General features: G+C 49.0%; 3 protein-coding genes across 4 annotated transcripts; 2 read left to right on the top strand and 1 right to left on the bottom strand.

Annotated features, from left to right (window-relative positions):
• Positions 1–1827: 1827 nt before the first annotated feature.
• Ndufs2 (NADH:ubiquinone oxidoreductase core subunit S2) lies at positions 1828–14454 on the top strand. Its single transcript, XM_051147841.1, has 14 exons — positions 1828–1940; positions 2702–2808; positions 7320–7510; positions 9485–9605; positions 10164–10276; positions 10496–10570; positions 10707–10784; positions 10916–11001; positions 11213–11332; positions 11998–12127; positions 12735–12830; positions 12983–13066; positions 13977–14034; positions 14203–14454. The coding sequence occupies exons 1-14, from the start codon at positions 1846–1848 to the stop codon at positions 14238–14240; spliced, it is 1392 nt and encodes a 463-aa protein (XP_051003798.1). The 5' UTR covers positions 1828–1845; the 3' UTR covers positions 14241–14454.
• Positions 14455–14635: 181 nt separating this feature from the next.
• Positions 14636–18845, top strand: Fcer1g (Fc epsilon receptor Ig). Of its 2 annotated transcripts, none has more exons than XM_051147839.1 (6): positions 14636–14667; positions 15017–15093; positions 17692–17783; positions 17910–17945; positions 18362–18382; positions 18522–18845. In XM_051147839.1, exons 2-6 carry the CDS (start codon positions 15045–15047, stop codon positions 18582–18584), a joined length of 261 nt encoding a protein of 86 aa, XP_051003796.1. In that variant the 5' UTR covers positions 14636–14667; positions 15017–15044; the 3' UTR covers positions 18585–18845. The 2 variants fall into 2 exon arrangements, with proteins under 2 accessions (XP_051003796.1, XP_051003797.1); XM_051147840.1 differs by having other exon boundaries at positions 14649–14675.
• Positions 18846–22507: 3662 nt separating this feature from the next.
• On the bottom strand, positions 22508–23822 carry Apoa2 (apolipoprotein A2). Its single transcript, XM_051148263.1, has 4 exons — positions 23749–23822; positions 23511–23598; positions 23094–23226; positions 22508–22726 (listed from the first exon to the last, which is right to left on the bottom strand). The coding sequence occupies exons 2-4, from the start codon at positions 23560–23562 to the stop codon at positions 22606–22608; spliced, it is 306 nt and encodes a 101-aa protein (XP_051004220.1). The 5' UTR covers positions 23563–23598; positions 23749–23822; the 3' UTR covers positions 22508–22605.
• Between the last annotated feature and the right edge of the window lie 694 nt (positions 23823–24516).

Here is a 24516-nt window from a genome sequence, read left to right as displayed (position 1 = left end):
GGGTGTTGGCAGAAGGGAGAAGGCACAAAAGATGCACTGTCCTAAGCAGCCCCTCCAGAGCCCTCATCCCAGTTTCAGCTCAAACTACCCCCAGGGCTAAGCAAGTTAGAGCCTATCTTGACTTTTCATAGGGTGTGTTAACACAGAAATGAGTAATCCCCCTCCTCCCGTTCTATCACATTTAGTGTTTAAACTATATAGCAAGGGGGAAGGGAGTGGGATGTAGAGGGTAAAGCGACCAACCCCCCTGTCCTGCCTTTCTGGGGTTACCTTGTCTCCACCAGGCCTTGATCCGTTCCCACAGCCCAGGAGGGATCTCTGGCTCCACCCTTTGGTATGGTTCCCATTAGGTCAGTTTTCAGCCTAGAAATCTGGCTTTCTGCTCCTGCTCTGCAGCTAAGAATTCCCAGTGCCACTCCCCTGGTCTGCTCCACCCAGCTGCACCGCTGGTGGGCTCTGTCCCAGGGACCCTGTCTGGGGGAGATGTGGGGGAGGCTTCTTTCCAATGAGAAAATTGAGGAACCTCAAAGAGTGGGTGGCCCAGCTGGAGCTGAGTTTGGAGGCAAAAAGAGAGAAAGAAAATCAGCCTCCAAGGCAGGAAAACTCTTTGTCCATATAAAATTAGGCTCAGAGTCCTGGTGTTATTACATTTCTACGTTGTTGTATACTTATGGGGAGGACTGTGGCAGGGTAAGCCTGTCCTGAATGGAGGTGGGGCTCCAGGTGTGGATAAGGATGCTTCCTCAGTCTGTGATTCTGTAGGTTTAGCAATTATAGGGATATAAATGTCACAGACAGAGGATCTTTCCCTCCCATTTGTAAAAAGGTGGCTCCACACCCTTGCACCCGCTTCACCAATGCTTGTAGCCTCAGCCTTCTTTGGTTGTGCTGAGATCTCAGACTTGCCCAACTTGAGTCCTTTTCCACAATCCCTGTTCTGGACATCTGGAAATCTCCGTAATAAAGAGATAGGTTTTTTGTTTGTTTGTTTGTTTTTGTTTTTTAAAGATTTATTTATTTATTATGTATACAGTGTTCTGCCTGCATGTACACCTTCAGGCCAGAAGAGGGCATCAGATCATACTACATTATAGATGGCTTTGAGCCACCATGTGGTTGCTGGGGATTGAACTCAGGACCTTTGGAAGAGCAGGCGGTGCTCTTACCCACGGAGCCATCTCCTCAGCCCATAAAGAGATAGTTTATCAAAACCTAGGCCTTCAACCGGGAAGCAGGACTACCACAGGAGAATGACCACGATGGAAAGGTATAGTTAAGTACTGCCCATACATAGTGTGTGACAGGGATCTAGTGGGAGGGTAGTTTCTTTTTTCTTTCTTTCTTTCTTTCTTTTTTTTTTTTTTTCCTTTTGGTTTTTCGAGACAGGGTCTCTTTGTGTAGCCCTGGCTATCCTGAACTCACTTTGTAGACCAGGCTAGCCTCGAACTCACAGCGATCAGCCTGCCTCTGACTCTGCCTCCTGAGTGCTGGGATTAAAGGCGTGCGCCACCATACCCGGCTGGGAGGGTAGTTTCTAAAGTGAGCTCGAATGCAGTGAGTGGATTCAGCGCGAAGTTGCCTCAGGAGAGAGCAGTTAATTTCTCTCACTCTTACAAAAGCCGTGGGAGGGAGGGACGCCCTTACTAAAGATGACAGCTGTCACTGTTATTTAAGCACAAATGAAGCTGGGAGGCGGAATCCGGATGTTGTTCCGTTCGCAATTCACCGCCCCGCCAGCTTCCAAGATGGTGACCGGGTTGTGCCAATAGAAGGGAAGCCCACAAGGAGGCGCGCGGGATCCACTTCCGCTCGTTTCTCCTTCCTACGGTCTGCAGCTCGGGGAAGATGGCGGCCCTGAGGGCTGTGTGCTGCCTCCGCGGCGTCGGGGCCCAGGTGCTGCGGCCGGGGGCTGGGATCCGCCTGCCGAATCAGCCCAGCAGGTGAGGAGGAGGCCGTTCCTCCATGCGTCCTCCCCAAAACTAGGGCTTGTCGAAACCGAGGACCTTTCAAGGACTCTGTGACCCCTTAGGAGAGAATGACCCAGGCCCGTGACCCTGCTGGTGCAGACCAGATTTCTCAGGCTCCCGGACGCAGTCAGCCTACAGTAGCGGAGCACGGGGGCGGGGCGGGAGGGAGAGCCTTCCCTTCAAATGAAAGATTAGCGTGTACCACCCCTGTCTGAAGAAAAGAGACCCCCCCCCTTTCCCTGAGCCCCCTCTCCCCAGTTCCTCTCTCCTTTTGCTCACGTATCGCGTGCCTGCTTTTTTCCCTCTCTCCTCCCTTCTTCTCTCACTCTTAGTAATCCTAGGTTTACCGAGAAGAAATGAGGTTCGTGACATTCATGTTTGTGAAGGGGCTTGGACTCCAGCTTTCTAGATCCAAAGCTGCGCTTATGTGTCAGTGACTTGGCATTCAAGACTACGGCTCTGCAACAGACCCATCCTTCCTTGGGCCCACATAAGAGTGACTAGGATATTTAGGAATCCATCCATCCATCCATCCATACACACCTGCAGGAATAGTTAGAAAAAGACCATGTATTTGAAGGAGAGGAGGGTGGAGCATCTGAGAGGCTTTGATGGGAGAAGTGTGGTAATGAAATTACAATCTTAAAGTCTACTTTGAGGAAAAGTGAATGGGAACAGAGGAACCGCGCGCACGCTTGGTGCTGTGTGTACAGGAGCTGTCTTTAATTCCTCAGAGGTGCTCGGCAATGGCAGCCCGACGTGGAGTGGGCAGAGCAGTTTGCAGGTCCTGTCATGTACCCCTCCAAGGAGACAGCCCACTGGAAGCCTCCTCCTTGGAATGGTGAGTGCCCAGAGCTGCCATCTCAAATTGTCAAAAACCTTTGCTCTTTTGGTTGGTTGTTTTTTCAATATGGGGTTTCTCTGTGTAGCCCTGGCAGTCCTGGAACTCACTTTGTAGACCAGGCTGGCCTTGAACTCAGAGATCTGCTGGTCTCTGTCTCCCTGAGTGCTGGGATTAAAGCCCTGCGCTGCCGCCACCATCACCTAAATCTTTGGTGATTTTTAAGTGCTGTTGAGCTCGCTCTGTCTCACACAAAATGTGATAATAACGAGGACGTATTAGTTAGAGGAGGAAAGGAGTTGGGCGGCATCCTCAACACTGCAAGGCCCTCACTGTCATTTCATTACTGTCAGCTATTTCCAGACTCAGGACACTTCCATCTGTCTGTGGACAAGGTGGTCTCCCCAAAAGCATCTGAATGAAGCGTACGTACATACAAGCACCTCTCCCCCACCAAAGTGAGGTGTTTAGGGGCTGCAGCACTTCTTGCTGATGCAGAGGACCCAGGCTCAATTCCCAGCATCCATATCAGGTGGCTTACCACCACCTCTAACTCCAGCTCCAGGGGATCCACTGCCCTGTTCTGGCCTCTCCAGGCAGCTGCATATAGGTGGTAAACATTCATACGTTACAAGCAAAGCACTCATATACATAAAACAAATAAGTACGTTTTTAAAATAGAAAAAAAAAAAAAACTCAGAAAGCTGCCTTGTCTTTAAAACAAAACAATAATGAAACAAAACCTATCCAATTAATGTGGCAGGTCTTTGCTACTTTATAGGTTCTTTTTTCCCACCTTTTATCTTCTGATCCCTGTTTCACCCCCTGTCACTAGATAGGAGAGAAAGAGGGATAGAGGCGGGGAGAGAGCTCTCTAAATCTAATTTCTTTCCTTTTGTTTCTTCGTTGAGCACAATTACCAACCAACCGAAACCTACGCCCCTGAGCAACCAACAACCACCCACTCTGTCTCTTGGGGCCCTAGCATTTATATACCCTCCGAAAAGTTCCCAGAATTCCAAATGGCATACAATCGCAGAAACTATCTGCAGCTGGCAAAACCATGCCTCTGCTAAAGCACAAGACAAATCATAGTTGGTTGCTGCGGACCATCCAAAGCAACCCCACATCCCCACACCATGGATTAAAATGAAAGCACATTCTTGTAATATTTCTGTGTTGTTGTTGTTGTTGTTGTTGTTGTTTTAAGAAACCGACATTCGGCGGGGCTTGGTGGCACACGCCTTTAATCCCAGCACTTGGGAGGCAGAGGCAGGTGGATCTCATGAGTTTGAGGCTAGCCTGGTCTACAGAGCGAATTCCAGGGCAGCCAAAAACAAAAAAACAAAACAAAACAAACAAACAAAAAATCCTGAAATTGTCACTACAAATTAGCCCTTTTTTTTTTCATATTTTGAAGCAGGGTCTTGTGCGGGGGATACATCTCAGTGGCTAAGGGCATTCCTTGGTCTTTGAGAGGACCTGATTTCAGTTCCCAGCACTCCCATGGAAGCTCACAACTGACTGTAACTCCAGTTCCCCGGGGAATCTGATGCCTTCTTCTGCTCTCCAAGGGCACCAGGCATGCCCCTACACACACACACACACACACACACACACACACTCATACACATAAATAAATCTTTAAAAGGAAAGAAATAAGAAAAAAGGAACAGGGTTTTGCTGTGCTGTCTAGGGTGGTCTCAGAATCAGGACCCACCTCCCCGTGCCTCCGGGTGCTGCAGTTAGTTACTCTTCCTCTGGGTTGTCATTCAGTCTGGAAACTTTAGTCGTCTTGGCTTTTGTCTCTCACTTGTCCTTCATATCTTTGTCCAAGAAGTCACCAAACCATGTAGGTTTTTTTTTTTTTTTTTTGTTTTTCGAGACAGGGTTTCTCTGTGTAGCCTTGGCTGTCCTAGACTCACTTGTAGTCGGGCCTTGAACTCACAGTGATCCGCCTGCCTCTGCCTCCCGAGTGCTGGGACTAAAGGCATGCACCACCACACCTGGTTTTTGTTTTTTGGTTTTTTCCTTTTTTTTTTTTTTTTTGGTTTCTCTCGACAGGGTTTCTCTGTGTAATCGCCCTGGCTGTCCTGGAACTCTCTTTGTAGACCAGGCTGGCCTCAAACTCACAAGAGATCCACCTGTCTCTGCCTGGGATTATCTGGACCACTTCTTATGTTTTTAGGTTTTCAGGGTGATCTTTAAATAGCAACTTATAAATTTGATCTCTGTTTCTAGTTTTCTCATGTAATTGTTTCCCAAGATAAAATAGAAGTTTCCTTTTTCTTTTCTTTTTCTTTTTCTTTTTTTTTTTTTTTTTTTTTTTTTTTTTTTTTTTTTGTTTTTTTTTTTTTTGAGATAAGCTCTCACCATGTAATCTTGGCTGGTCTGGAGCTCACCATGTAGGCCACACATCTGCTTGCCTCTACCTCCTGAATTCTAAGATTATACTAGACATGCCTGGCTCAAAAGTGTAAGTTTCTTGAGGGTAAAACTGCCATTTGGAGGCCAGGCATGGTCTCATGTGCCTGTAATCCCAGCACCTGGGGGGCAGAGCCAAGTGGATTTCTGTGAGATTGAGGCAGCCTGGTCTACATAGTGAGTTAGAGGACAGCCAGGACTCTGTAGAGAGTCCCTGTCTCCAAAAACGAAACAAACAAAAACAACCCTGCCGTTTGGGCTGGAAATGTAGTGTAGTTGGTTGAGTGCCTATTTAAAATCACAAGGTCCTGACTGAGTTCAATACTCAGCATGGCCTCAATTAAAAGTGCCGGACTAGCCGAGCGTGGTGGCGCACGCCTTTAATCCCAGCACTCGGGAGGCAGAGGCAGGTGGATCGCTGTGAGTTCGAGGCCAGCCTGGTCTACAAAGTGAGTCCAGGATGGCCAAGGCTACACAGAGAAACCCTGTCTCGAAAAACCAAAAAAAAAAAAAAAAAAAAAAAAAAAAGTGCCGGACTTAGGAAGCAGATTCAAGAGCTACAGAATTCCAAGGTTACCACCTTGACTACATAGTGGTAGTGAGTGTGTGGCTGGCCTGAGCTACCTGAGAGCCAGTCTCAAAACCAACGAACAGCCCTCCCAGTTAGTAGTAATATTTCTCTTTCTTTTTCCCAGCCTCGAGGAAAATGTAGTCCTGGCTGCCGTGAACTCACAGATCTGCCAGCCTCTGCCTTCTTGGTACTGACATGAAAGGCATGCACCGTCACGCTGAGCTTGAAGATGTATCTCTCACTGGTTGTCCGTTTATCAGATATATTTAGCTCTCCCATGGCGGTTGTAGATAAGAAGCCAAAGCATAGTGGTTAAGAGCTCTTGCAAAAGACCTGGGTTCAATTCCCAGCACCTACACATTGGCTCACAATCATCTATAACTCCAATTCTAGGGATCAGATGCCTTCTGGGCTCTGTGGGCTCCTGCTCACATGTGGTACACATATGTACAAAGTCAGGCACGCTCATACCCATAATAAGTAAAATCAATAATAAATATTTGTCGGCTGTGGTAGCACATGTCTCTTTTAATTCCAGTGCTTAGGAGGCAAAGGCAGACAGATGTCTGAATTCATAGCCATTTGGGTCTACATAGTGAGTTCCAGGCCAGTTGAGGATACAGAGGTGAAACCCTGTCTCCAAACAAAGGAAGAAGAATAGTAGCCCAGCCTGGTAACACAGGCCTGACAGCCAGCTCTTCAAGAGGCTGAGGCAGGAGGATCAGCAAGGGTTCAGTGCTTGTCCAGGCTACAGAGCAAGTTCAAGGCCATCCTGGGGAGCCTAGTGAAGTCCTTCTGAAAGTGAAAAGGAGATGGGATAGAGCACTTGCCCAGGAAAAGGAGTGCCCTAGTTTTTTCCTTTTTTGTTTGTTTGGTTTTTTGAGACAGGGTTTCTCTGTGTAGCCCTGGCTGTCCTGGACTCACTTTGTATATCAGGCTGGCCTTGAACTCACAGCAACCCACCTGCCTCTGCCTCCCGAGAGCTGGGACTAAAGGCGTGCGCCACCACCGCCTGGCCGGCCGGCCCAGTGCCCTAGTTTTAATCTCAGCACAGCAACAAAATAAAAGATGTTCTATGGCAGTGGTTCTCAGCCTTCCTAATGCTGCTATTACTTCCTGTGTGGTAAACCCCAACCATAAAATTATTTTCATTACTCCTTTATAACTGTAATTTTTCTACCCTTACGAATTGTAATATAAATATCTGGGGTTTGATGGTCTTAGGTGACTCCTGTGAAAGTGTTACTCAACCCCAAAAGGGGTCACAACCCACAGGTTGAGAACCACTGTTCCGGGGTTTATAAACCGAACTTCATGAATTCTCTTATTGGAAAAGTCAGAACTTCCTTTGCCCCTTTTCCATTTGGTGGCTATCTTCCTAGTTGTATTGGAATGAGAGTGCTAATAAAATAAGGGCTGGTAAGCTGGAAGGCGTGTAGGGAGCTAATTCCTTGCTGGCTCTTGGGGATACCCAAGGGAATTACCATTTGGCTCTGAACTATTTCCCACTTCTCAGATGTGGACATTTTGAAGGAAAAAGTGGTGACCAACCTGACCCTGAACTTTGGGCCTCAGCACCCAGCAGCCCACGGAGTCCTGAGACTGGTGATGGAATTGAGTGGCGAGATGGTGCGGAAGTGCGACCCTCACATCGGCCTCCTGCACCGCGGCACTGAGAAGCTCATTGAGTACAAGACCTATCTGCAGGTGTGGAGGTGAACAGGGGCCTATTGATGGCTCTGAGCTGGAGCTTGAGACCCGATGGTTTTGCTGCCCCAAAGCTTCGGGGCAGGAGGGTGGTGAGACACGGAGAAGGCGCTAAGGATTCAGGAGTCTCTTGGGCTCTTCAGCATCTTACAGCTGGAGCCATGCCCCCAGCTTTTCTCTGTCAGAGTTTTGGCTGGCCTTTTTTTTTTTTTTTTAAATCATTACTCTAGTGCCTTAGTTTCCCTCCTCTTATTTGAGTGCGTCAAGGTTAGTGTCCCAAAGGGCAGAGGAGGAGGAATGAGACGTCAGCTCTTTGGGATTAGCAGCTGATTCTTGTGTCTTCCCACTCTCTGAAACTTGTTTTCAAAACACTCAATGAGTCAGAGTGGCCAGGGAGCTTTGTGACAGTTTTCCGACTTTAGAAGAACGTTGTGACCTAAATAGTTGAAGATCAGGTTTGAAGGGCTTGCATCTGGAATACGGTTTCAAAGGTTTTCACTTGGTTGTTTGGTTGTTTTTTACTTCTTCTTACTGTTATAAGAAAGGCCCTGGAATGAGGGCTTAGACCCAGCCCTGTGCTGCCTCCGGGGAGCTTAAGCAGCAATGGCTTCTGGTCCCAGCTTCCCTGGGTTATCCCCTGTAGCATCATCCTGCGTCATAAACGACACCAGGACCAGAACAGGCTGTCCCAGGGAGAAGCATTTTAGCTCCGCCTTCTTCCTGGAAGCAGGAGTGACTTAGCAGCTGGGCCTTAGCTTTTTTGGCCTTCTGGGCGAAAGCTACTGTAAAACTGTTTACTTCTCTCCTTCAAAATCTGAGTTCTGAAGGTCTAAGGAAAGACTTAGAAGTATGAGGCCCCTCTTTGAGAAAAGTTACAGTGCTAAAGTCAACTTACACTGGCTTACAAGAGCCCAAGTATTAAATTTTTAGTAAATTTTATGACTTTGTTGCTAAAGTCATTATTAGAAATTAGATTATACAAGTTTTTTTCTTGTGTGTGTGTGTGTGTGTGTTGTTTTGGGTTTTTTGTTTTGTTTTGGTTTTTTGGAGACAGTTTTACTACGTAGCTCTGGCTGTCCCGAAGCTCACCACGTAGAGCAGGCTGACCTCAAACTCAGAGAGATATTTGACCTGTGTTATGAAGACACTGTACAATGTGCCGTGACTCCCAAGGGTGCTTTTAGTTATGTATTGATAGCTTAAAATTGGCTACGATAGTAGTTTCACCATGGAAATTGTCAAACAAAACATAATAAAGTAATGATAAATCTCCCATCATTTTAGAGAGCCAGTTTTTAAACATTTTACATTTGGTTTAAATTGTTGGCAACAAACAAGAGAAATTTACTCTAAGCACTACCATTTTGTTTTTAGACTCCATTTAATCATAGAGAGAAACTAAGTTCAAGGTCTCGGACCCTAGGGGAGGTTGGGACTTCCCAATAGCTGAGCAGCTTCATTGTAAGGAAACTGTTGTCTGAGTCCAGACACCTCAGGGACAACTCCATCTTCTTGGCAGGGTCAACTAAGTTCATGTTCTCAGGCCAGGGACCTACTCCATCCTCCCTTGCTCAACCCCTTACGTCAAGATATGATTTGGACAGCGCTACAGCCCACCCTGCTCCCCTCGCTTTATGGTTTTATCCTTGAAATATGCTGCACAGTGTCCCCTCAGCTTCGTGGTTCAGCCCCTGAGACTGTTCTGTGGCCCTGATCTATCAGTATTGGCTTGATTACAATAAATTTTTGTCATCTGCATTGACCTGGTGTTTGAGTTATGTTGGATGTAAGTGGACCCCTCAGCAAAATAAGCATGTTACTGATTTGGGGGAGATTTTTATTTTGCTTCACTCGGGCTTCTGAGACTCCAAAGGTAAGTATGACTTCCAGTGCCCGACAAGAGGAAGGTTTCCAGCAGCAGGCAGTGGCCTCCTGGGTCTGCTAGATGTGACCTCGGTCCCTCACTTTCCCCAGGCCCTTCCATACTTTGACCGGTTAGACTATGTGTCCATGATGTGCAACGAACAGGCCTACTCACTAGCTGTCGAGAAGCTGCTGAACATCCAGCCGCCTCCCCGGGCACAGTGGATCCGAGGTATGTCCTGCTCTGCTCCTTACCTCTGCTGCCTGCCGTGAGCACAGGGCAGCTGAGTGCATTGAGCTCACCTTTGATATTTAGATTCCAGATTCCACCCAGACTGAGCTGTAGGATGAGTCCTTGGCTCCTACATCCTTCTTTCTTCTCTCTCTCTCTCTATACACACACACACACACACATATGTGTATATATAGAATTTGTTTATTTATAGTGTATGTGCATGCATGTGAAATAGCATGTGTCAAGACATGGGTGGTGAGGTCAGAGGACAACTTTTGGGGAGTCAGTTCCCTCCTACCATGTAGGCTCTGGACTTGTTTTGTTTTTGTTTTTTGAGACAGGTTTCCCTGTGTAGCCCTGGCTGTTCTGGACTCATTTTGTATACCAGGGTGGCCTTGAACTCACAGAGATCCGCCTGCCTCTGCCTCTTGGAGTGCTGGGATTATAGGCGTGCGCTACCATGCGCAGCAGGTTCCAGACTTGTTAGCAAGTGCCTTTATCCCCTGAGCCATCTTTGCGGCCCCTTCCATCACTTCCTGTTTTTACCTCTCGCAGTGCTGTTCGGAGAGATCACACGGATTCTGAACCATATCATGGCTGTGACCACGCATGCCCTGGACATTGGTGCCATGACTCCGTTTTTCTGGATGTTTGAAGAAAGAGAGAAGGTATAGAGGGAAGTGTGGATAAGAATAGGAGGGTTGTATAAGAAGTAGGGAGGGCAGGAAGGAGACAGATGAAAACAGTTATAGGGAGGAGAAGTATATTTCATTGCATTGTATTTATAGGAGTCATGAGCTGTTTGGCCAGCCATAAGAAGTTAGGCAGTGTTGCCGGACTTGGAGGTCCCTGGGCTTTGTTTCTGATTTCCTGTGCGTTCTATCTAGATGTTTGAGTTCTATGAGCGGGTGTCTGGAGCCCGAATGCATGCTGCTTATATCCGACCAGGAGGAGTGCACCAGGTGAGTGAGTGGCTTTCTGGCGTCCATACTTCCTGTGCGGGCCTCTTTGCTCTGTGACCACTAGAGGGCAGTGTGGGCCGATGGAACGCTCCCTTTGAGAAGCTGTGCTCTAACAGAGTCACCACTTGACTTCTAGGACCTACCTCTTGGGCTTATGGATGACATTTATGAATTTTCCAAGAACTTCTCTCTTCGGATTGATGAGGTGGAGGAGGTAAGATAGAAATCAACAGGGAAGCATACCTCTATTTCCCAGAAGAGTTGGTGGAGTTTTAGTACCCAGGGATAAGGAAGTACAGAGACTCTCGCGAAGAGTATTGGCACCCTGGACTTCTCCACCCATAGATGCTGACCAACAATAGGATCTGGCGAAGCAGGACAGTCGACATTGGGGTTGTGTCATCAGAAGACGCACTGAACTATGGCTTCAGGTAGGAGAGTACAACTTCTTTTGTCAGAGGTAGGAGAGGCCGTAAGGAGTTACAGCCCAGTGTCATGGTTTCAAGCATGTTTGGTACTCCTTCTCCTCCACACCTTGAGTTTGTGTTCCATAACCGAGTGGGTGGGGGCGGGGAGATGGGAAGCACATGTGTGCTTTCTTGTTTTGAGGAGGGTGGGCCTCATGTCCGTTATACCCGACAGTGGAGTGATGCTGCGAGGTTCAGGCATCCAGTGGGACTTGCGGAAGACCCAGCCCTACGATGTTTATGACCAGGTGGAGTTTGATGTGCCTATCGGGTCTCACGGGGACTGCTACGATAGGTAAGACCCGCGTCCTTGCTTCGTTCTTTGTTCTTGCTTAATTTCTCTTTGCTGGTTCTTCCCACCCCCCCCACCTCCACCCATCCCCCCCCCACCCGTTTCCTAGTACCTGTGGGAGCCTGTGTCATGTGTTGATTTGGTAGAGTGTATGCTTAGCAGTCACAGTACCCAGCATTCTCCCCACCACCACATGTACCAAATAACAGCGCTGTTTTTTACCTGTTTGCCACCACTCTGTGTCAGAGCTGGTTTGGACTGCATTTGTAGCTGAGAAGGCTGAAGCATAAGTTAGGGACTAGCCTGTCAGGAATTCCGCTTGGAATGCTCCTGAGCCAGCGCTCTTACTGTTTACTGAGCCCAAGTGAGATTTGCTGCTGCTGTTGTCTCTCTTTGTTTATCTTTCCACTGACTCCCTTACTCTGCAGTCCGACCTGGGTTTTAGGAGGGGAAGGAGGGGAAAACCACAGGCTGCCTTCTAAACCATGTGAAGATTTGGAGGAGGACTCAACTGTAGAGCCACAGTACTGTGGGGTTTGTACGAGCAGCCAAGCCAAGCAGAGAGACTGCAGGAGAAACACTGGGGTCGCCCAACAGCTTCCATCCTGCTTCCTGCTTCCTCCTCTGTCTGCTTTCTCTTGTTCTGAGTCTCTCTTCATCAATTTCAGGTACCTGTGTCGTGTGGAAGAGATGCGCCAGTCCCTCCGAATCATCGAACAGTGTCTGAACAAGATGCCTCCGGGGGAGATCAAGGTTGATGATGCCAAAGTGTCTCCACCTAAACGAGCCGAGATGAAGGTTGGCTGTGGGGACAGGGAGAAAAGGCGGGGTGTTGGGAAGGGACCAGTGGCCATGGAGAAGTGCCCTTGGATTAAGTCCTGCCGTTCAGTTTATCCTTTTAAGACTCTGAGCCTCTCAGAGCATTCATCGTGAACTCTGTCTTCACTGCTCCCTGACAGTAGAGATGTATCCCTGGGGGGAAAGCCCAAGGGAGCTTGGATCTGGATTCCTGTCCTCCCCACTCCCATCCCCCCACCCCCCCACCCCCAGACAGGGTTTCTCTGCGTAGCCCTGACTGTCTGAAACTCTATCTGTAGACCAGGCTGGCCTTGAATTCAGAGATCTGCCTGCCTCTGCCTCCCTAGTGCTGCGATTAAAGGTGTGTGTTACCAGCTTGTGGCTGTATCTGGTTTCTTTGTTTCTTTCCTTCCTTCCTTTTCTGCTTCCTTCCTTCCTTCCTTCCTTTCTGTTTGTTTGGAGACAGGGTTTCTCTGTGTAACCTTGGCTGTCCTCAAACTCACAGAGACCCACCTGCCTCTGTCTCCCCGAGTACTGGGATTACAGGCGTGTGCCACCAAACTCAGCTTGGATCTGGTTTCTTGATGCTCCCTTTTCCTCCCCTCAGACTTCCATGGAGTCACTAATTCACCACTTTAAGCTGTATACTGAGGGCTACCAAGTTCCTCCAGGAGCCACTTACACTGCCATCGAAGCTCCTAAGGTGAGGGGAAGTCCGTGGAGAGGGTGGCTGAGGTAAACAGTACACGAAGCTCTCCCTCACTAGTGACAGAAGGTGTAAGGTGAGGCAGAGAGGCTTTGGTAGCGGAGACCGCTTTCCCTACTAACAGGGCATCTGGCTTCCTTCCTTGGCAGGGAGAGTTTGGTGTATACCTGGTGTCTGATGGCAGCAGCCGCCCTTATCGGTGTAAGATCAAGGCTCCAGGCTTTGCCCACCTGGTAAGACAACCCTAGTGACTCCACTCCAGCACTTTAAAATGCACGGGCCTTGCCTGGGCATTGTCATCCATTTTACGCTATTTTATTTTAAAACATTTTTTTCATTCTGTGTGTGTGTGGGGCGGGGGGAATGTGTGCGTGTACACACGAGCCACATGAATGCAGGAGCTTGCAGAGGCCGAATGAGGGCATCAGATCCCCTGGAGCTGGAGTTACGGGCAGTAGTGAACTATCTGTGATTGGTACAGAGCACCAACCTCGGGCCCTCAGCAAGAGCAGCACACTCGTTCAGCTGTTGCGCTGTCTCCCCGGCACCTTGCTCATTGCTGTACAGCCCTTGCTTGTCTAGAGCTCCCAAGGGAGCTTAGGCTAGGCTCAAACTCTGATCTCCGTCCGGCCTGAGCCTCTAGGTCTGAGGATTTCAGATCTATACCCCACAGCCAACTCTTGGGTAGGATTTTGTTCTGTTTCATTTGTTTGTTTAAGACCAAGGTTTGCTACATAACCCAAATTAGCCTGGCCCTCACTATGTGTGAGGGTTAATCCTTGGATACAGTCATCTTCCTGCCTTCGACTCTCAACTGCTAGATTTGCAGGCATGAGCTCCTGTGCCTGGCTTGGTTGAGGATTTTGGTTTGGGGTTTTTGTTGTGGTGTTTTGGTTTGGTTTGGTTTTGAGGCAAGGTTTCACTGTGTAGCTCCGCTGTCCTAGAATTCTTCATGTGTGTCTGTGTAGGAATATGAGATCATGGAGTTACACACAGGTGTGAGCTGCCATGTGGGTGCTGGGGATTTGAACCCGGGTCCTGTGGAAGAGACCACTAAGCCATCTCTGCAGCCCTTGGGTAGGATTTTTAAGAGCCCTCCTCTACAGGCTTGTGCTAACACTGTTGCTCTTCCCATCCCCACAGGCTGGCTTGGACAAGATGTCTAAGGGACACATGTTGGCAGATGTCGTAGCCATCATAGGTATGAGGCCTATTTATTATGCAGTAAGGTGTCTAAGACAAGGGGTGTGGGGTTCTGTTGAGGAGCAAAAACCAAAATCTCCCTGTTCAGTATAGACGGCCTGAGTGTCTTGGGCGTAGTAACGTGCTCTGGGCTTCCGGGGTAACATTTTGTTCTCTAACCTTTTAGGTACCCAGGATATTGTGTTTGGAGAAATAGACCGATGAGCAGAGAGAGGCACAGCCTCTTAGCTCCCTTGCCGCTCAGCTTCCTCTTTGAGGCCTGTCCCTGGTGGGAAACGAGGCTGTTTGTCTCTGTGTGTATAAACAAGCATACTTGTATACATTGACTGAGTTGTACAGGCTTTGTGTGCATGTGCCAGAAAAGGAGGAGTTTATTAAATTAGCCGCCTTTTGGCCCCTAAGCTCAAGCTTCTAATGCGTCTTTCTTGGTGTCTTACTGTCTTTCACTTTGTATTTCTCTGACTTAGACCTTAGCAGTTTTCCCAGCTGATCTCCACCCCCTCTCTGACTCTCGCCCTTTCCACTTCTCCATTCCCCATTTCCCCTTTCCCCTCAGTTCCTCCTGCCCAGACCCTCCTGGTATCTATAAAACTGGTAAACTCAAGTGAAGGCTGCGTATATAAAGTTCCAGGTAGGAAGGTAAAGGCTGCGGTGGGGACTAAGGGAGTCTCACGGAGCAGTTTGCTGCGTACATACGAAGGTCTGAGTGGCGGGTGCGGGGTGGGGTGTTAAGCATGGCGGAGACACGCGAGCATGAAGGTCTGCCCACCCTGTAGGTTAGGTTGGTCCCTTAAAGGGCTGCGGCGGAGGCTGGATCGTCCAGCTCCCCTAGTTGGCCCTTCCGGGAGCTGCCTGGTCTGTAGTGCAGGAAGGGGAAGGGGCCAGAGTGTGGGGGAAGGCGTGGCAGGAAGGGGGGACTGTGGTCAGGGAGCTGTTCGTGGCCACAGCTGCGCAGTTCTGACAGAGCGTGTGGTCCCCAGGCTTCCAGCCCCGCGGCCCCCGCCCAAGATGATTCCAGCCGTGGCCTTGCTCTTGCTCCTTTTGGTCGAACAAGCAGGTAGGTGAACGGGCTCGGTGAGGGCCGCTAGCTGGGCTTGAATGGGAGTCTAGGGACCGAATCGGGGACGGACGGAAGGAAGAAGGCTGGTGCTGGGCGGGTGGGCACGGGGCCGAGGCAGATTCCGAAGTCGGGTCCCATCCTAGGTACTAACCATCATTTCCATCTTCATTGTCCCTTTCTTACCTTCCACACTGACTGCAGGACCAGGACGAAGGGTGAGGTTGTCAGGTCTAGGGACTGTAGAGATGGAAGGGCTGGTTTAGGAAAGCTCTGTCTCTTGATCAGCAATGCTCTTGGTCTCTGTCAGGAGCTGATCTCTAGCTAGTTATACATAAGACCTTCTAGATAGGCCAGGGCCGTGTGAGCTTGGGAGGAAGACATAAAATACCAAGTCTGTGGATGGCCAGGGCCACTCCATTCTGTCAGCTGATAACAGGAGGCAACAGAGTGCCGAGTCCTGTAGTCTCAACCATAAGCTGAGAAATAAAAGCAAGAGCAGCAAGATGCAGCTGCTCTGAGGTTCCAGTCTGCCTAAGAACTCCCCAAAGCATTTGCTTACTGTGTGCTCTGTCTATATTCTGGGAGAATATCAGTGCGGGATGTTGGTCTTGTTTTGTGGGGGACAGGGTATTATGTAGCTCATTAGCCTGGAAACTCCCTATTTAGCTAAGGCTAACCTTGACCCTCCTGCCTCCACCTCCCAAGTGTTGGATTTAATAGGCCTGTGCCACCATGCTGAGGAGCTGGGGGTTTTGAAGAGCACTGCTTGACAGCTGGCTTTTACAGGAGTGTGGTTAAAGTCAGGGACACAGGATGACTGGAGGGGATGGGTGGGGGGTGGAAGGGGGGACGACACAGAGGAAAGCACAGGCTTTGGAAGGAGGAAACCTGGATTTGAGTTCCAATCATGTTGCTTAACTCGGGCCCTGTATGTTTCTTAGCTTTTCTGAGCGCCTGGGTTTCGTCATCAGTAAAATGGTGATGTTGCTGTTTTCTTCACAGGGTAGTTTTGAGATTTATGCAACATCGTGTCAGTTCTGTAGAATAAAAAGTACCAGTCTTGTGTGGAAGTGAACACGGCCACGCCATTTTTGTCACCAGATAGGAGAGGCGGCATGAAGTGCTCAGTGCTAGAGATTAGTGCATCAGCGGGGAAAGGCGAAGATGTGCAGGTCCCAGCAGCAGGCTAACGTTCACCCCGTTGCTCCTGATCAAGGTGGGGGTGATCTCCAGAGCCCAGGCCCTGTGTGGTCGGTCATTTGAGGCAGGATATCATTTGTAGCCCAGGCTAGCATCATCATTCACAGTCTTCCTGCCTCAGTCTCGTGAGATTGTGTGCGGCTTCCATGTCCCTTCAGTTCCTGTGCCTTTTGTTTTTTGGGGTTTGGTTTCTTGGTTTTTGGTTTCTTGGGTATTTGTTGTTCATGTCCCACTGTTGTCCCCTTACCTAGCGCCCCCCCCCCCCCATGGGATTTCTCTGTGTAGCTCTGGGTATCCTGGAACTCCATCTGTAGACCAGGCTGGCCTCAAATTCAGAGATCCACCTGCCTCTGCTCAAAAGTGCTGGAATTAAAGGCACATGCCGCCGCCACCACCACCACCACCACCACCGCCGCCGCCGCCCAGTGCTTCTGTTTTTGGGCAGGATCTCATTCTATATTCTAGGCTGGTCTGGAACTTGCTATGTAGCTCGGGCTGACCTCAAACACACGGCAGTGCTACTTCCTCAGCCTCCCAACTCCTGGGATTGTATGACCCACCGCTTTTAGCTCCTGTGTGATTTTTTTTTTTTTCTTTTCCTCTCACAAATTTCCCCTCTTAAAAGCTTAGCATGGTTAACAGGGCAGAGTAGCCATCGTAGGATCCCTGTTTTAGACTTGGTTTGTGGTCCTTCCTTTGAACTGTGGTCACCGTCCAGCTTCACGTGCAGAGTGCATGGCATTTACAGAGCCTCAAAAAGCAGTCACTTCGGGCTTTGCTTATTTTGGGGGTATGGTTAAAGTACCCTGTGAGACAAAAAGCATCGAGGCTGGGAAGAAAATGACCAATAATAGAGTAATTGCCTTCCCTCCCGTCCCCAGCTCATATCCTTCCTGTCCAGCCCTGAGCCACAGGTCACAGGACTTAGCAGAGACATACTCTTGTGGTTTCTTTGCTGAAATTTGCCACTATTTCTCTCTCCCCTCCCCCTCTGGGCTGAGGTTTTTGGTTTTGTTTTGTTTTTTGGGTTTTTTTTTTTTTTTGGTTGTTGTTGTTTTATCACAGCTCAGTAAACTCTGACCACTCTTTGAGAGAGACTAAGTGCTCAGTGATGCCTGAGGGACCACAATATGAAAAAGGGAGGCATAGGGGCTGAGAAGGAAGTCTGCAGTCCTAGCACTCCAGAACAGCCCATGCTTCCTGTCCGCCCCCTACCGTGGCTCTGTGGGGTAAGAGGGGAGCCAAGAGCCTAGAGAGGGACTGAGTTTCTCCCCATAGAGGGACCCCCACCAGGCAGGCCCTGGCCTACCTCCTCGATCCCCTTTCCCTTCCTCTGAGCATCAGCGCTCCCCTTCCCCATACACCGAGTCCCATGCGTACCCTGTGTCCCCTCAGCTGCCCTGGGAGAGCCCCAGCTCTGCTACATCCTGGACGCCATCTTGTTTTTGTACGGTATTGTTCTCACCCTGCTCTACTGTCGACTCAAGGTAAGGCAGCATGGGATGGGGTGGGAGGGTGGCAGGAAGGGTAACCCAAGGGGCTCTCCATGGTTCAGAGGGAGAGGAGGCGGGCCTCCAACTTCTCCTTTACTGATCGCCTTTCCCTCACTCCAGATCCAGGTCCGAAAGGCAGCTATAGCCAGCTATGAGGTATGGAGTCACCCACACCTACCTGTCCACATTTCTTTTCAGGCTCTCAACCTTTTTGAGGGCTGAGGTCTCTGGGAGGTTATGTGTCTTGGGAGTTAATCTGCATCCTGTCCCTTACCTCAGGATGGATAGCATCCTGACATCTAGTTGAGCTGCAAACAAACAAAACAAAACAAAACAAAAAACCATGAGCAGACATGAAAGAATCAAGTAGCAGTGACAATATATGAGAGGGTTGCGGGTTGTACTGAAGTGTGTTTGTAGTCATGTGGGTGAATAAACACCCCTGTGAGTGTGCCCAGCCTAGGGCAGCTAACATTGACCTTGACCCAGATCCTCCTTGGGTGAGAGAGAATATGAGGGTGTAGAGGAAGAAGGTGTGGAGGTCTCTAATGCCTTGCTCCTTCCACCTGCAGAAATCAGATGCTGTCTACACGGTGAGTGGACCTCTTTTTCCTTACCTCCCGGAGAAGAGGCTGGGCTTGAGAAAGACCTGGATTGGGATGGAGTCTATGAGGTGGAGGGGGGCCCTGGGATGAGCTCAAGCTCCTGATGGTCGCTTGACTTCTCCTGCAGGGCCTGAGCACCCGGAACCAAGAGACGTATGAGACTCTGAAGCACGAGAAACCGTCCCAGTAGCCTTACCGCAGATGACCTGGGGTGCATTCCTTCCCTCCAGCCCTTGTGGTTGACCTCACTGTGCTAACCTCTGTGCTTTGAATGCCAGCTGACCTTACTCCCAATGACGCTAGGCTCTAACGTACACTGGCAGTTCCTCACTGATGTATATTTCCTTACGTCTCCTTTTGCTTCACCTCCCTTTCCTTCCCCGTTCCCCAACTCTTGCTAGCCAATGAAAAGGGATTGCCTCCCAATAAAGCTGCCACAGATCTGACTCGACTCGCTTTGTCATTTATCACATATTGGCTCAGCTTGTACCAAGCTTTAGGCTGGATGCTGAGGGGAGAGTTTTGAGTGAAACAAATTCAGCTCACCTTGGGGCTACTTTGTTCACTTGGGGCATCAATGCTGATATCCAGATTAGAGATTAGCCCAGCAGGGTGGCGCACGCCTTTAATCCCAGCAGAGGCAGGCGGAGCACTGTGAGTTCGAGGCCAGCTTGGTCTACAAAGCGAGTCCAGGACAGCTAGGGCTGTTACACAGAGAAACCCTGTCTTGAAAAAACAAAAAACCCCAAACCAACAACAACAAAGAGATGAGACCTTCGGTCCCTTGGTGCTCTGAGCGGGGCTGGAGAAGGGAGCCTTCACACTCTCACTCTGTGTTAGGTTCATTAGAACCTAAGAAGTTAACTTCTGTAACCCAATGTGGCTTTTTGTGTCAGAAAAGTGACTCATGATTGGTTTGTGGAGAAGCCTCCATGTCTAACCCAAAATACTCACCAATTTATATAGTATCAGTCCAGCGTGTGCATGTTTGAGTTAGAGTAGCTCAAAAGCTAAACATGCAGAAGCAATGTGACGAGAGGGATCATGTGACCCTCCTAGTGAAAGACTTTCTGAGGACAATGAATTTCTAGGGGGCACTTGGGAGCAAGAAGGACCTTAGAGGAACCCTGATAGAGGTAGAGGTAGCTTAGGCCAACAAGAACAAATTGGGTCCGAACGGGAGATCATTTCCCACAAGGTAGGCAGTCAAGGAATCACCTGCCCAGTACCTGTCCTTTCCCAGAGACTCTAGGAAGCTCTGCTTGGAAATAGCTAAGCCTCGTTAGGTGCAGCGAGCTGACTCTGACCCTGCCTGCACTTCTTCCGGAAAGGTCCAGTGTGTCTGAGCTTACCCCTGCAATCCCCTGTGCTGGACACCTTTAGCCTGTGTAGTGGTTTATATTTTCAGTGTTTTCCCATTGTATCATTTTATCTGTTTACAAACCTGTATACGAAATTCAGGCTCTTTGAAATAATAACTTGTCTGAGGTCACCTTGAAAGTAGAGACACTGGACTTTCTTGGCTCTATATAGTATTCTACATAAGCAAAAAGTTGTTTTTAATTTGTTTTTGTTTTTACATTGGTTGGTCAAATGCTGGGAATTGGGCCTGGGACTACACTCAGCTGTTAGCTATATCCTTAGCCTTTATGTTTTGTTTTGTTTTCTTTTCTTTGTTTGGTTTTTAAAATATTTATTTATTTATTACACAATATTTGGCCTGCATGTGAGCCAGCAGGTCAGAATAGGGCACCAGATCTCATTATGGATGGTTGTGAGGCACCATGTGGTTGCTGGGAATTGAACTCAGGACCTTTGGAAGAATAACCAGTGCTCTTAACCTCTGAGCCATCTCTCCGGCCCTTCTTTTTGTTTTTTGTTTTTGCTTGTTTTGTTTTGAGACAAAGTCTCTCTATTTTATAGCTCTGGCTGTTCTGAAACTCACTATGTAGATCAGGCTGGACTTGAACTCACTGACATCTACCTACCTCTGTCTCCCAAGTGCTGGGATCCTTTTCTTTTTGAGACAAAGTCTCCCTAAGCTTTCCAGGCTGGTCTGAGCTTGCTTGGTAGCACAAAGAGGCCTTGAAATTGAGATCCTCTTGCTTCAGCCCCCTGAGCAGCTACAATGACAGGTGTGTTTCGGGGGACCCAGGGAGAAGCAGAAATACTGAATGAAAAGGAGCAGGGGTTGTGATTAGGGATGGGGGAAGGTCTTGAACGTCAGACTGCAGAAGCCACTCAACACAGGGAAGAAATTGGAGCCATTTCCAGTCTATGGGGGAGGTGATATCTAGGTGCTACCGGGTGGGGGGAGTTGGCTGACTGGCAATGTAGCTCTGGCAATGTAGTTCTTTCCCTCTCTCCCTCCTTCCTTCCTTTTTTGGTAGGGTGTTGTGAAAGTTTTGGCTTATATGTAAACATGATTTGTTGTTTTAATCCCAGGTGTGGGATATCGGGGCTGCTCCAGTTTGTCCACAGCTGAAAACTGCCTCCTGAGAAAGCATGTGATGTTTGTCAGCTGTGACCTGCCTTGTGTGTGGGCGTGGTCTTTGCTCCTTCGATTAAATGCCCGACAGGACGAGAGATGGGGGAGCAGGTGGGGGGATGGGGGAGCGGGTGGGGGGATGGGGGCGGGAGCCTCCAAGAAAGAAGAAGGCTGCTGGTGCTGGCGCTTCCCCCTGCTGCTCCTGGTTGCTGTTGATGTAGTGTGACAAGACGTCAGAGATCCCCTGAAACGGAGATTGCTACAGCCCCAAAGAACCCTAAGACCCTAAAGAGCAGGAGGTAGCCAAAGAAAACTACGCCCCTTCTCCCCACTAACCTTCTTTTTCTCCTACCTGGTGTTAGGGTGTTGGAAGGGGTTGGGGTGGAGAAGGGAGAAAGAGATGAAAGAAACCAAAATAAAAATAGATTTTAAAAAATACGCCTACAATAGGGTCTCATTATACACTGGAGTTCCTGGGCTCAAGAGATCCTCTCGTCTCAGCCTCCTGAGTGATGAGATTATAAGCATATGCCACCATTCACAGCCAAGTCAGAGATTTTAAATTTTATTTATTTATTCTTACAAGGGGTGGGTAGTGAAGATACCGCATACGTGGTCATTGGGCACCAACATGGATTCCAGAAACTGAATTCCGTCAGGCGTGTGCTGCAAGCATTTTTTTTTTAACCCACTGAGCCACTTTGCCAGCCCCAAATCAGAGGGCTCCCCCCTAATCTTTTATTACTTCTATTTAGTGCAGTGCACATGTGGGTCCCCAGTACTGAATGTAGGTTGTCAGGCAAACAAGCACTTCTTCCCCACGCCCACCCCAAGACAGGGTTTCTCTGTGTTAACAACCCGGGCTATCCTGTAACTCACTCTGTAGACCAGGTTGGCCTTAAATCTACAAAGATCCACCTGCTTCTGCTTCCTGAGTGCTGGGATTAGAGGCGTGCACCACCACACAATATTTAATTAGAGACTTTGAGTGAAGAAACAAGCATTTTGAGAGAAAAGAGTTGACTAATCTTTTTTTATTGGGATATAGAGGAAACATGGTTTTCCCCAGACTCAGAAGGAAAGACAGGGACTTGAGTCAAGTGTTGGGCTCATTTTAAAACAAAACAAAACAGAAACCAACAATAAACCCACCATCTTTTCATGGAAAGGCTAAGAAGAAATTCTGAGGATTACTCTTGTTTCCTATGACCTAAAGTCAAGGGATTTTTGTCTGAGAGTGATTCCTTTCTTAGGTCCATGTCTCTCAGTGACACTCCAGAGCCATCCATGTGGGGCATTCCTCGGGCTTGGAGACAAATCATAGGCACTAGTCTATCAAAGTCTATGTCCAGTGCTTGCTTCTTCAGTCTTTTTTCTCTTTCTTTCTTTCTTTCTTTTAGACTGGGTTTCTCTGTGTAGCCTTGGCTGTCCTGGACTCGCTTTGTAGACTAGGCTGGCCTCGAACTCAGTGATCCTCCTGCCTCTGCCTCCTGAGAGCTGAGATTAAAGGCGTGTGCCACCACTGCCTTCAGTTCTTTGTTAACCCAAGCAAAACTCTTTTCATTTCTCTCCCCCTCCCCCACTCTGCTACTTCTCCCAGTCACCCAAAGACATGAGGCACACAGTTTGACTCCTTCCGCATTTATTGGAGAAATCCGGCAGAAGGTGGGAAGAGGGGCTGCCCCAGTGGGGCAGCTGGGGTGGGAAGGCTAGTCCCCACACCTCACTTAGCACCAGCAGCAGGAGCTGGAAGGTTTATTAAACTGCTGAAGAAGCTCATCAGATCAGCTCCAGCTTGCCTGACCAGGGGTGCCAGCTGCTCCTGCGTCTTCTCAAAGTAAGCCCTGGAGACAGGAAAGACCAGAGGTTGATGTGAAGGGCCCTAGTCACTGATAGGGACTTTCTTGGTGGTGAAGGTCAGAGCAGACTGACCCGAGTCCCCAAATGCTACATGCTGGGTGTACCCTGGTATATCAAGAGATGGAGCAGATAGGTCCCCTGCAGAGAGGCTCAGGCTTTTGGAGTCCAAGGTCCACTTCCTGCTGCCCCCATCTATTTGAGGAATACAGTGGCTGTGTGGGGGTGAGGCAGGGATTTTTCTCCCCAGTTTAAGCCTAATCTTCCCTAACACCACCCCTGCGATTCCCATGAATCCCCGGTTTCACCTCTGGGCAGTTCTGAAGCCCCTTGAGCCCTCTCCCACAGACTCACTTGGCTTGGGTCTGAATCTCCGAGCTCTTCGCCTTCTCCATCAAATCCTTGCCATAGTCAGTGACGGTCTGAAAATACCTGGTGACCAGTGACTGTACACCCGGCTCCTCTGCCTGTCTCCGAACCAAAGCCCCTACACAAACACACACCACACCCTTCTCATCTGGATCCCCAGCAATGGACCCCTGTCTCCCCTCACAACCCCCACAAGGACCCACGCCAGCTTTCAGCCCCTTCCCCAAATTGGTGTCCTGCTGGGTTTTGGTTTGTTTGTTTTTCAGACTTTAGAAAGAGAATGCTCTTCCTCTGGAGGCTTCTGGTTCTCACATTTGGTTACAGAAAGCCAGGAGAGTTGGGTAGCCAAGAACCCCAGCGCCTTCTTTCCTTTGGTTTCTCTTCTCCATTTCACAAACTCACCTTCGAGGCTACAGATGGTGACAAGCAGCACAGCCAATGCAAGCAGCTTCATGACGGTCACAGTGGAAGTGCAGCCTCGGAGCAGCAGCTAGGAAAGGACATAGAGGTCAAACGGGTTTTAGCTCCTTCCAGGAACCCCTCTGCCTGGACGTTCACTCTAACCTGATCCCTTTCCTTTCTACACTGACAGCCCCAGTCTCTCTACGTGTGGCCCACATCTCTTGCGCCTTCGTCATACCTGGTCAGTGTCTCTGTCCTCGACGTCTACCCCTGGCCTCTTCTGGAGGTAGGGGGATATATACACATCCACATCCCCACCCCGTCAGGTGACACAGAGAGTGCCCAGGCCAGAGGGCAGAGATCAAGCTGGAGTAAACAAGTTGGAAAGAAGGACAAAAGGACAAGCCAAAGGGACTTCTGCTGTTAGAATAAGAGGCCAGGTAGAAACCCTAGTGAAGGCCACGCTGTGCTTATGAATTATTCTTTTGGAATCGAGGGCTGAGGTTGATGATGGGTTTATCCATAGTCGGCAATTAGGATTCTAAGTTATTTCTCTGAAAAGCTCTGACATGAAGCCCTTAGCCCCTGTCCTCTTTATCTCATCACGGACAGACTTCATTTCCTCAACCCTACACCCCCTTCATAGCAATTTGGCAGGGAGGTATTTGGGAACAAGAGAAAGGAGAGAGGATCTAGGCATGGTGGTACACCCTTTTAATCCCAGTGCTGGGGAGGCAGAGGCAGATTGGTCTCTGTGAATTTGAGGCCAGTCTGATCTATATAGTAAGTTCCAGGGCTGCATTAGAGAGACCCTGTCTTAAGAAAAGAGAGAGAGAGAGAAACAGAGAGAGAGACAGACAGACAGACAGAGACAGAGACAGAGAGAGAAGAGAAGAGAAGAAAAGAAAAGAAGAGTTGAAATAGGAGATGGTATGAATGGGGGTTACAGTAGGAATTACAATTTGCAACAGGTACAACTGACTCTGTCCCTTTCTGAGTTAATGTG

Source organism: Acomys russatus, chromosome 6 (assembly GCF_903995435.1).
Source record: "Acomys russatus chromosome 6, mAcoRus1.1, whole genome shotgun sequence".
In the NCBI taxonomy this organism is placed as follows: domain Eukaryota; kingdom Metazoa; phylum Chordata; class Mammalia; order Rodentia; family Muridae; genus Acomys; species Acomys russatus.
The sequence above is the reverse complement of the archived record's forward strand: the minus strand, read 5'-3'. Positions and strand labels throughout refer to the sequence as shown.